The sequence below is a fragment of the Gossypium raimondii genome, chromosome 7, assembly GCF_025698545.1.
Source record: "Gossypium raimondii isolate GPD5lz chromosome 7, ASM2569854v1, whole genome shotgun sequence".
Lineage (NCBI taxonomy): Eukaryota > Viridiplantae > Streptophyta > Magnoliopsida > Malvales > Malvaceae > Gossypium > Gossypium raimondii.
Window position 1 is genome coordinate 34,734,983 of NC_068571.1, and position 12,624 is coordinate 34,747,606.

At 33.3% G+C, this 12,624-nt stretch overlaps 1 protein-coding gene across 1 annotated transcript; it reads left to right on the forward strand.

The window, feature by feature from the left end:
• The first annotated feature begins 10,593 nt into the window (after window positions 1-10,593).
• LOC105794383 (ADP,ATP carrier protein 1, mitochondrial) lies at window positions 10,594-12,274 on the forward strand. Its single transcript, XM_012623548.2, has 3 exons — window positions 10,594-11,076; window positions 11,162-11,533; window positions 11,673-12,274. The coding sequence occupies exons 1-3, from the start codon at window positions 10,594-10,596 to the stop codon at window positions 11,967-11,969; spliced, it is 1,152 nt and encodes a 383-aa protein (XP_012479002.1). The 3' UTR covers window positions 11,970-12,274.
• Window positions 12,275-12,624: the final 350 nt, after the last annotated feature.

Genomic DNA, 12,624 nt, shown 5'->3' on the forward strand with positions numbered 1-12,624 from the left:
AGAATATATAACAACTACAATCTGGTGTGCACATATTCTCTAGATGAAACAAATGCTTGCAGAGTATGGTGTGGCAACATCAATGGCCACTGTTTTCTATGATAACACAAGTGCAATTAACATTTCAAGAAATCTTGTTCAAAACTTAATGACCAAAATCATTAACATTCATTACCATTTCATCAGAGAACTTGTTGAAGAAGGAAAGGTCGAGTTAAAGTATATGAAAACAGATAATCATTTGGCGAAGTTGTTCACCAAACCATTGGAAGCTTTAAGGTTGGAAGGGCTAAGAAATTTAGTTGGGGTTTGCCACGTCTAGATGTTAGATCTGGTGCCCTAAGTGTAGTATTTCCTTCTATGTACACTTGTACTTTTCAAAAAGATTGGTTTAATAAAATTATCTTTGAATTACATTAAAACTCTATGTATATTGTCCTTAATGATTTTTGCACGTAAAGCAAAATGGAAGCAAAATTAGCTCATTTGTTATCTAATGTTTAACTAATACTAAGTGGTATTACGTGGTCAAATTGTAATATGGAAAGACAACTTATATTAGTAAATGAACCTAAACATGTCCTTAGTCTAATCGGAAATGAGCAAACCGATTGACAGACTAATATAATGTTTATCAAGTCCAATTGGTGAGATGTTTTGTCTTGAGCATCAGGGCAAATGACTCCCAAAAGATAGAGATATAGATGTGACTAACTGAATTGACAGTACAATGGATAAAACCCAAGTAAAATAGATCCTAAACTCGTTTATGAATTTATTTACTTATGACGTTCATAGTGTGACATACCTTAATCCTTGGTGGATGGTGGAATATGTATGTGTATCTTGTATATTTTAATATAAGTAAAAGCCTGAGTACAAATAAATAAGGAACCGAAAGCTAGTGCATTGGGTATACGACTTCTACAGTATGTACATTATTCACAATAGTGAAATTCATAGCCCCAGGAATAGATAACTAATATCCTCTCATTGGCATTACATGATAGATGAAAAGTAAACATGACCACGAGTCATTTGTCTTTGTAATGAATGACTTATTTACTATGTGATAGTAATTGACTTTTCATGAAGGGAAAATGTAATGGTTACCATGAGATAAAATAGAATCATATTAGGAGAACGAATTTATCCCAAAGAGATTAAAGATATCCTATGTGGACAACACACTTATGACAAGGTCATTAGACAAACATTGATCGAGTAGCTTTCATAATGGTATGTAATTGGAGAGAGCTTAGTCACGATACTATAGTAGAATGTCTTTGTGACTAAATAAGTTTATAATTAATAAGAGAAAAGATAAAACTTAATTAGAGAAATGAGTTACATTCGGAAATGAATGTGGTTTCTCATTAAGTATGGAAATGACCTAAGAATTGATTGAAGTTTTTAAATTATTATTTAATTAAATAATTAAATTTGAAAAATGAAATTAAATTAATTGGTCATGTGAATTAGATTGAATATGGAAATTAAATATATTTTCTCACAAATTATTTTATGGTAAAGTTGTCATAACTTTAATTGAACTAGAATTGGGTTGAGAAAATTATCTAATTGAAAAATTCATTTATTTAAAATAATTTAATAAATAATATTTATTTTGGGAAATAGAAAAACATGTATTGGGTTGAATTAAATTATAAAGTGTTAGGTTAAAAGTCTAAGAAGCATATATAATTGAACCCAATATAGAAGTTGCTCAAAACCCCTCATAATAAGTATGAGGAGCGACAACCCTAGTATAATTAACTAGGGTTAGCTGCTCCTCTCTCCTAGTAGAATTAGGGGGCTTGTCTTTCTATCAGATAAATATTATTTGTACTCTACTAATTCAATCAGGATTCTTCAATCTCTCTCTATAAATAATAAAATTATGGTATTAACAAAATAACAACATAAATAATCAAATAAAATGACAATAATATAATGAGTACAATAATAAAAATAATGATAAAAAATAATACTATAGAATAATAATAACAATAGTGAAATAATATAAAAAATGTACGATGAAAATATAATCATGTTCATAAAATATTGATTTGTGAGAAGATGTAACATCCCAGATTTTGGGGTTAGACGTTTTGAGGTTTGTAGTTAGGGTCAGTGAGTAGGTTGAGCAATTGAGTTTGTAGTTGTGTTTTAATGTCAGAATGAGCCTACTTGTTCGGTGGTTGGATGTGAATTAGTTTACCTCTGGGTTCTGGGTTTGATTTCTCATGTGTGTTTCGGGGAAATATTTTTATTATATCTTTAATTGGTTTTAAGTTTTAAATTTAAATTTAAATTTATTTTTATTTTGTTTTGTTTTTATTCCAAAACTCAAAAGTTTCACTTTTTTTCCCCATTTCCTTGCACGTTCTTTCCCACTTTGTTCTTCTGTAACTTTTCTATTTTTCTTTCTTCTCCAAAAAATTAGTTTCTTTTGATTCTTTGCTTTTCCCATTTTATCGTTACTTTTCGTCTGTCAAAGGAGTTTTGCCCTTGTGTGTTTGTTTAATCAGAATCGAAGAAGGTAGGGTTTGTTTTTGGGGCTATTGATAGAATCGTTTTCGTTTTCTTTTTGTTGTTGAATTGGAATTCTTATAGTGTAGTTGTGTGTGAAATTGAAGTTTTCGAACGGTGTGGTAGGAGCGAATCAATCAGTCTTGGTGTTTTTTATCGCGAATCAGGTGTGTGTTCTGAAACTAATCAATTTCAATATTGAACTGCATAAAATTCTGTGCGTTTTGGTATATCTCTGAGTTACCAAAGGTTAGGGTCTGCTTCACTGCCAAAAGCATATTTTTTAGCCTGTTTTGGTGTGGTTTCGTGGCCACACGAGTGGTCGCACACGGGTGGTTCACACGGTCGTGTGAAATTGGGAATTAAGGTTTTTGGGTGATTTTTGGTGCTATACAGTTTGATCACACGACCGCGTGGCTACGATATTAGGATTTTTTTGAATTTCACATGGGTGTGTGAGATTTCCACATGGCCGTGTTTGCTCTGCATGTAATTTTAAATTTCGAATAGTGAGTTACACGGGCTACTCACACAGCCATGTAACTCGGTCACATGGGCGTGTGTTCCTTCCACATAGGCGTGTAGACCACCATATGGGCGTGTAGACCTCCACACGGCCTAGGCACTTCGACATGGCCAAGGCACATGGCTGTGTGTCCCTGTTTCGCAGATTTTTGTTTGAGTCACTTTTAAACTCATTTTGTGTTTCAGCGTGTTTCGACCCTTGGTTAGGCCTTCGTAAGGTTGGTTGGGACTCTATTTCAGCTCGGATTTGTGCATTTGTTCATAGTTATGGAATCAATTAAATAGTTTCTTTAAATGTTATGTGATGTTACTTAGTAAATAAATACAATCAAAACTGATTCTAAATCTGATCGATCATGTATGTGCGTTCTGGTTTCTGTATAACTACTTTCATGTTGTGTACATTCATATATTCGCATAAAATTGGGGTTTTTGGTTGCGAAGAGAAGGGAGTCTGGTTCGATAGTCCAACTGCAATACTTCTGAATAGCGGTTTACCGCGTGATTCTATATATGTCAGCTCAGCTGTATATTGTGATTTCTAGTGGCTTAGTTCCACGAATATGGTGTGCAGGGTTAATGGGTCTTTCAAGATTCGATATGGTGTGCAGGGTTGGTTGGGCTTTCTATAGCTCATTCGTGGTGTGTAGGGGGTCAGAAAGGTGTTCGGTTGATGGGAAGGGTTCTTTGACTTGATGCATTCACTTCACATATGGGTATAAGCCTGTCTGTATGTTTGAGGAATTAACTATATAGCAATTTAAATAATTCGACGTGTATCTGCATTGGTGTGATAAGATTAATGACGCTATGTTTCATTTATTATTGACATTTTGATTTAAGTTGTTCGTTCTCTGTCTGTGTACACATATCAGAGTTACTCGCTACGCTACTTTATCAATTTCTTTTGTTTGAATTCAGACTCACACCGAGCTCGCGTAGCTCACCCCTTAGTTTTTTCCCTTTCAGGTACTCTCGTGTTCCATAGCTGGACTTGGCATACTGGAGGTCTCAGAATGATACGTTTTAAATCAAGCTAATAAGTTTGCTTTAGTTCTTATTTTGTTAAGTTGTTTTGGACTGTAAATGTTTTATATGAAATGTGTTGTAAAATTTTATTTTAGACTGAATTTTAGAAACTACAAATTATATTTTTGAATGTTTTTAACGTAACTTAAATTTTTAGTTTTTGAATCCTTAAGGATTAAACAGTTTAGTTCGAATTTAGTCAACTGTGTTTGAAATGAGATGTTAATAGTTCGTTTTGTAAAATTGCTATTAGATCACTTCAGTGGTCAATGTGACCTCCGAGATCTGGTCAAAACTTCTGGGCCGGGTTTTGGGGTGTTACAGCAAATTTTAACAAAAATAATATTGATTAGCAACGATAATTACTTAATAGTATTAATAGTATCAATAATTAGAAATAACGAACCAAAATAAAATAATCAGGAAATTCGAAGGCAAAAAAAACAGCAAGTACAGGGACTCAATTAAATGAATAGGGGACTAAATTGAAACTGTGACAGAACCTCAAGTATAAATAAATAAAAATAGTAAATAAAAGGGTTAAAATAAAAAATAAAAGGCAAGGACCAAAAGGGTAAAGAACCCAAACCCAATACACGTCATTCCCCAAAAGGTCGATATTCTGAGGACTAAATTGAATATGTAACAAAATTTAAAGCATAAATCTTAAAAAAATAGAATACAAAGGATTGAATTAAAATAAAATTGAAAAGTATAGGGAATTATAGGGTTATTTTCCCAGCCCCTATACATGTGTCATTCCTTTAGTGGGTCAACAGTGGGTCAAGGGACTGATTTAAAAAAAATGAAATTAAGGGGTAAAAAATAAAATAAATAAAAGGCACAGGACAAAATTGAAAAGGAGCAAGAAGGCAGAAGGACAAAAACTGCAAATAGACCCTCCCTTTGAAAACACGCGGATCCTGGGAGGATCCGAATCGAGTCATCAGGTCAAGCTTGAAACGACGTTGTTTTGGCGTCTAAAGTCAAGCCCAAAACGTCGTTTTGAGGGGGCTATATAAGTTAAAATGTTAAAAAATAATTTTTATCAGTTTTTTTTTAAAATATTCCCTTTCCTTTTTTTTCTCTCTAAAATCCTTCCCCCCTCCGATCCCAATGCCATCATAGCCATCGGTCATCGGCGACGACGACCGCCACCTCCGGTGGCCGAAAAATACCCAAGATACCCTTTTTAACTCCTTTCTTCACATAGGATGCCAATATGGGGTTTTTAACCCCAAAAACTCAATCAAACCTCGATGTGGAAACTTTTCGATTTCTCCTTTTTCGATGAGCCTCGATGGAACCCTAATGGGTTCAGAGGCTTCTGGACTGAAGTCGGCCTTCCAGGGCGACGAAAAATGGAGTGTTGTAGGTAAAAAAATTTAAACCTTCTTATTTTTATATTTTTTGAAATAAAAAGTAAAAAAATTGACTACCCTCTTTTTTAAAACCTTGGTTTTATTTTTTTATGAAAAAAAAAGAAAAGAAAAGAAAAGAAAAGAAAATAGAAATAAAAATAGCATATTGAAATAAAAAAAACACCTTTTTAACTTGATCGTTTTTTTTTTCGAGATTCTCTGTTAAATTTCTTCGTAAAAGAAAAAAAATACAAGTTGTTCTTTGGCTTTTTATACCTTAAAATACAACATATTATTTTTGTCTTTTTCCTTTTTGTCTCTCTGCTTCTATTTCTCTGTCCTCTGTAGGTGGTGGTGGTAAGGATGAGGCGGCGATGTCAAGCCTCAAATGGCATGCCTGCTGACGTGGTGAGGGGAGCGGTGGCTGGAGGTTTATGGACTTTTAGGGTTTTTTCTTTGTTTAGTTTAAGATTTGAGCTATTAAACTTTAGGTGTTTGGGCTTTTAGAGTTAGGTTAGTAAATGAATTTGGGTAATTGAATTTGTAAATGGACTGGACCTTTTTAATTAATGGACTCTTTTTTGGTATTATTATTATTATTTAGTTTGGTTTGGTTTGGGCAGGATGAATTTGGCCTATTACAATTTTATTACATTAATGGGAAATCTTTTAAGGCATAAGAAATTCAAGAGCTTTTTGTCTTAGGGAATATTTATACGATTCAAGATATATTATTTCATATATATACACGATTGCATCATGAATATGTACATATATATCAGGTTATTATATCACTGTTATAATCATTAGGTAGAAAAATTAAGCCATTTTGATAGCATTCAGTGTTCTTATTACTATATTTTACTACCAATATAATTAATATTAGAGTTATTTCGAAGAATTAGGCGATGGTTTGGTGGACAGCTTTGAGGCATGGGTGAAATTAGAAAATTTTGTTAATGTATTTTTACATACAATTTTACCATTTTAATAATTTATATCTTTATAACTTTTAAAGGATTAAATCAAATTTTATCAATTTACTTTTATTAATTTAAAATTTTAAAAATATTAAAGAATTTAAATAAATTTCCATTCTAGGAGGCCTTGCCAGTCCCCTACGCCCTGTTTTGAGGAGAGAGAAAGAGAGTTTGATGGAAAGAGAAAAGGAGACAGAAGATGAAAGAAAAAAAACATGAAAGGGAGAGAGGGAAAAAAAGGAAAAAAATATTAAATTTAATTAAATGTTTTGTCACATGTTAGTAATTTAATTGGTTAAAAATTCTTTTAAAAATTATAAGAGAACCATATCACATTTGACAAAAAAAATTGTGTATCTAAATAGGAAAAGCACTATGATTGAGGGTCAAATTTCTATTTAAGCCATTTATTTTAATTATTTCATTAAAATTAAAAATTATCATAAAATGTGTATTATTTGATTGAAATTTAAATTTAAAATAAAAGAATATAAATTTTAAATTTTAAAATTCTAAAAAATGAGTGCAAATATTGTATAAAATTACTTTTAAAGAATAGTATTTTAATTTCTTTATTTTTGACATATGTTCTTACTTTGAATATTTTTCTACGTGCCATCAATTCGTTTAATTTTTTTAATATTAAATTAAAAATAAATTATATTTTAATAAAACATACAATTAATTTATGCATAGCAGAAGAAAGAAACTAGCTCAATAATATAATGGGCTATTAAAATATTCTAATTAATTCAAAATTTTCTCCAAATTCATAATTTATAGAAATTATACAATATTTGCTAAATATATAACATAGAGAGTTAAATAAGAGATTATGATTTATATATTTACGTTAACCTATTAAATATGATAGTGTTTGGATTAGAAAAATCTAGGAAAGCTAAATCAAGTGAGGAAAGAATGATTCTTTTCCTTTGCTTGGACAATTTATTTTTATCAAGAGAGACTTTCCCTACCTTTACTTTTGTTTGTTTTTTTTTAATACTCAATTTAGGGAAATGAGAGGAAATACTTTACCATATTTGTCCTTAAGTATTTTACAATTAACTCTTTATTTTCAACCAAAAAATATTAGCTCTTTAATTATTTCTTTAAGTTGTTAAATATTTTAACTTTGGAGATACTAAAATTATCAATCTTTTTCTCGGTTTTCCTTTTTCTTCTTTCAGATTTCCTTTTCTTTTTCTTTTTTCTCTTTTATTTTTTCTTCTTCCCCTGAATGAACCCTAGCCACCGTCGGCTACAGCTATCGGAGCTTCGATTAGGCACCATCATAACACTCCTCTCCACCACCTCTCTTCAAATCGCCGGTTGGCTTTCCAAGAATTCAACCTAAAGTTTAGGGTGGAGCAACAACGTGAGAGAGAAGAGTGAGGCCGCCACCGCCAGAAGATCCTCAGAGATACCAGGAATGCCAATGAGAGTGCCAACAGCTCCCCGGCATCGTCCCACACAGAAAGAAAGAGCGCAGAGCCGCGGCCCGACCTGTGGGTCCGCTAACGTAAAGCGAGGAGTTGAGCCTGAACTGGCGAACCGAAGTCACTTTCGGAACCATACTTCCTACAGCTAACACGCGTCCAGTCCAGCGGGAACGCGCAGCGCAAACGAACGTGAGCTGCTATACCGAATCCCCCGCTGGCCATCAGGGCAGTGTACACAGTGCAAACAAAGGTGCTAGAGACAATACGAGGAAGAACAACAATAATAGCAAGGCGATTCCATAGAGTCAACAGCGTTGCCAACATCAAGAACAAAGGCCCGAAAGGAAGCAAAAATGTGTGAGGGAATGTAGGGAAGAGTACCAAAAGGATCCATGGAGGGGGGAGAGAGAGAATAGGAGGAGAGACGAAGAAGAAGAAGAAAGTGAAATAGTTTTTAAAAATATCTTTATTGATTTTTAATATATTTTTTAGATTATGACATAATCATAATGTCATTAATGCCACGTGTCATAATTCTATTCTACTATTTATCCTGAACTTAATGGTGTTACAAAAAAAGTACCAATTTAATTGACAAAAAAAAATTCGAGTGCCGAGACAAAAAAAAAACCTTAAGTACCAATTTAGGATAAGTTGACAAGTTTAAGTAGCAATTTTATATTTAAGCCTACAAAAAGAGAAAGGGTTAATATATATGGATGTACTTGAAATTGGTAACTTGTACCTAATTGGTACCTAAACTTGAAAATCGTAAGTCAACTTGATACTTTTTTCAGGCACCTGATGACCAGTAGCATGGTGACACATGGTAGCCTCACATTTTGACACATGATAATTTTTAAAAAAATTAATAGTTTTTTTGTTTTTATTATTTGCTACGTGTCAAACTGTGATACTACCACATGTCAACATGTTACTGGCCGTTAGCGCCACATCAATGTATTTTAACAGTTTTAGTCAAGTACCTAAAAAAAGTATCAAGTTGAATTAAGATTTCTAATTTTAGGTATCGGTTAGGTCCAAAAAAAAAGTTAGATACCAAATAGATATAAGTTAGGGGTGTTCAATTGGTTGGTGCGATTAATACTTGAATCAAATTACCATTAATTGAATTAACTGAAATTTTGAAACCTTTAACTGAATCGAAATTATTTTGAAAAATATTAACTGACCGAATTGGTTTTGGTTAATTCGGACGGTTAATTGAATTAACCAAAATTTATACATTTTTTCATAAAAGTTTAAATCATAAAAAATCCATGATAATTTTTTTTCTTTTAAATTCAAAGAAGTTTAAAAGAAAAAAAACAAATAACACAATAACAAATATTTATTTGAACTTATCTCTAGTACATTGGGCCTATAATATATTATTAATACTTTCGATTAATTAATTAAATCAGTTAATTACTCAGTTTCAAATCGAATTAACAATACTCAAAAATTTTAAAAATCTTTACCCAACTTCTGATTGAATTAAGTTTGGTGACTGACCGATTAACTGAAGTAAATCGATTCGGTTGGTTAATTCGTTTAAAACAAAAAAATTCAATAAATTGCCAAATTCATATACTTCTATATTTATATATAGGTTAAACTATGTTATAATTTCCGTACTATTCAAAAACTAGGAATTCAGACATGAACTTTTATTTCATGAAATTTAATCATTTTATTTTTCAGTTTTCAAATTTCAGGTCCAACTATTAACCCCATTAAATATTTTTATTAAATTTGTTGTTATGACATTTTGAAATAAAAAATACTCTTGGTAGTCATATAATTAAAAAATCACTTTGTAATTAACTTAAATTTAACAAAAAAATTAAAAGTATTAATAATTGAAGTTAAACATTAAAACCTAAAAATAAAATAACTAGATTTCATGAAATAAAAATATATTGATTAAATTTCTAAATTTGAGAATTGTATATATATTAACGCAAAGAGAAAAGAAACCAAATATATTTTTGCAAAAATGGTAAATTACGTTAATTTTCCCCCCAAGTAAATTAAGGAAAGTACATTGGCACCCTTTCACTTGAGCATGAAAAAAGGTTTCCCATGGTGAAATTGGAAGCAGCCTTTCAAAATCATATTATCATATGCGTAACCAACGGCTCTGTTGCATCGCGTATAAAATCTCTGTCCAAACGCAAACTCCTCCATTTTCATATTGCTTATCCGCAGTTATCTCTTGTCTTTTTAACTCTTTCCAAATTTCAAGGTTCGCTTTTTATCTCTCCGTCTCCATTTTTCTTTTTCTTTTTTTAAAAAAGAAAACTCCTAACTTTTCTCTGCCATTTGCATCATTATGTGATGTGGGTTTGTTTCACTGGTAACTGTTTTTTTTTCTTATTTGGGTGATTATGGGTGTGCTTTCATTTCGGCTTACGTTTTGCTCTTGTACAATTTGAGCTCTTATTGCTTTTCTTCTATCTTCTTATAAACCCATTTCAGGGATCTTTTACTTGTCTCTCGCTATTGTTTCCACCTTGTTGATCTATTTTCCTTTTTCTTTCTTCCTCTTTTCCTTTCATATTCTTTTACTGGTCAGGTGAGTTCTTTAGTCTGGCATACATCATTTTCTCTTTATAATTTATGTTCGTTTATTTTTATGTATCTTTATTGTTCATATCTCCTGTTGAATCTTCATTCTGATTAAGAAAAGATATATTAACTTTCTGTATCACTTGTGAAGTGATGGCTGATAGGCACCACCAGCATCCTTGTGTCTTGCAAAAGGTAGCCGGCCTTTCACTAGATATTGAATATCGCCATGGAAGATTCCAATTCCAAATGCCTACTCTGCATCCGAGGCGTTGCAATGCAACAGTACAGCAGCATCCCATGGCCCAAGCACGCCTAGCAAACTATGATTTGTCATGGGTCCGTTCAAGTTCATCGCCTGTATGTGTCCAGGCTCCTTCAGAGAAAGGTGCATCCGGTTTTGTAATTGATTTTCTTATGGGCGGAGTTTCGGCTGCAGTGTCCAAAACTGCTGCTGCTCCTATTGAACGTGTGAAGCTCTTAATCCAAAACCAGGATGAGATGATTCGGGCCGGTCGGCTCTCAGAACCTTACAAGGGAATCGGTGAGTGTTTTAGAAGAACAATCAAAGAAGAGGGTATGATATCATTGTGGAGAGGAAACACGGCTAATGTGATCCGTTATTTCCCCACTCAGGTTAGCTTGCAACTAATTTCTTCAGCCATGTTCTAATTTCAAGCTGTACCACCGCTAATGTAATCATTGTTTTTGTTTTCTTCAGGCCTTGAACTTCGCCTTCAAGGATTACTTTAAAAAGCTGTTCAACTTTAGGAAGGACCGTGATGGGTACTGGAAGTGGTTTGCAGGCAACTTGGCATCCGGTGGTGCAGCTGGTGCCTCTTCCCTTCTCTTTGTCTATTCCCTCGATTATGCCCGAACCCGTCTTGCTAACGATGCCAAAGCCGCAAAGAAAGGAGGAGAGAGGCAATTCAATGGCTTGGTTGATGTATATAAAAAGACTCTCAAGTCCGATGGTATTGCTGGACTTTACCGTGGCTTTAATATTTCATGTGTTGGCATCATTGTATACCGTGGTCTTTACTTTGGAATGTACGATTCATTGAAGCCGGTGCTCCTCGTTGGAACATTGCAGGTTAGTATTCCAACTATCTAGTGATAATATTAAGATCACTGCTCAAGTGCCTTCTGAATGCTGACAAGAGGATCAAGGTAAGGATTATCCTCACATGCATTTTGGTGTTTTGTGGTTTCGGTTTTGGATAATATATCAGGATAGCTTCTTTGCTAGCTTTGCTCTGGGTTGGGTTATAACCAACGGTGCGGGTCTTGCGTCGTACCCCATCGACACTGTCCGTAGAAGGATGATGATGACATCGGGTGAAGCCGTGAAATACAAGAGCTCCATTCATGCATTTTCTGAGATCCTTAAAAATGAGGGTTCCAAGTCTCTCTTTAAAGGTGCAGGTGCTAACATCCTCCGTGCAATCGCCGGTGCTGGTGTGCTTGCGGGCTACGATAAGCTCCAGCTGATCGTATTCGGAAAGAAGTACGGTTCTGGCGGTGCATAATCGTGTTAACCATTTAAAAAAAACATATATACATATAGCGATGAAGGTCATTTTAATTCGGTTCTAGAATTAGCCGAAGCACAACCATTTGTCTTTGAAATAACTTAGTTGAGGGGATTCTGTCCTAGGGCATTTGATTCTCTATGACCAAAATTTTTACCCCATTAATCTTTCTTTTAGAAGATTCATCTAATATTATTATGTCTACTCGACGTTGCTATTGTAATAAGGGTTTATACTAGTGCCACTGGAAATTGTTAAAGACACTGCAGATCTTATATTTTTCCAAACTTCATTTTCTCATATTTCCGATTCTCTCTTAATACCGTAGAAAGTTTCTTGTAATTATTTGCAGATAGAATGAGTTTAATCCTATTATCTCAACTTAAAACATTGGATATGATCTGCTTAATGAAACAAACCATGCTTCTCCATTAAAGCAATGCACGGAAATGAAATCTTCGCACTACACCAAAACCGGTTATTAGCGGCGTTTATAGCGGCGTTTAATCAAAAAACGCTCCATAAAATATAGCATTAGCGGCGAACTAAAATAAATGCCGCAAAATGTCATCAATAGCGGCGCTTTCCTAAAAGCACCGCAAAAGAGCTAAGCAAATGATGCCTTTTTTGTTTGGATTCAGAGATATTAGTG

Excerpts from the sequence above, each read along its gene's own strand:
- LOC105794383 (XM_012623548.2), top strand. The coding sequence starts at position 10,594 with ATGGCTGATAGGCACCACCAGCATCCTTGTGTCTTGCAAAAGGTAGCC. Across the intron at positions 11,077-11,161 it reads TCCGTTATTTCCCCACTCAG|GCCTTGAACTTCGCCTTCAA; the intron begins GTTAGCTTGCAA and ends TGTTTTCTTCAG. Across the intron at positions 11,534-11,672 it reads TCCTCGTTGGAACATTGCAG|GATAGCTTCTTTGCTAGCTT; the intron begins GTTAGTATTCCA and ends ATAATATATCAG.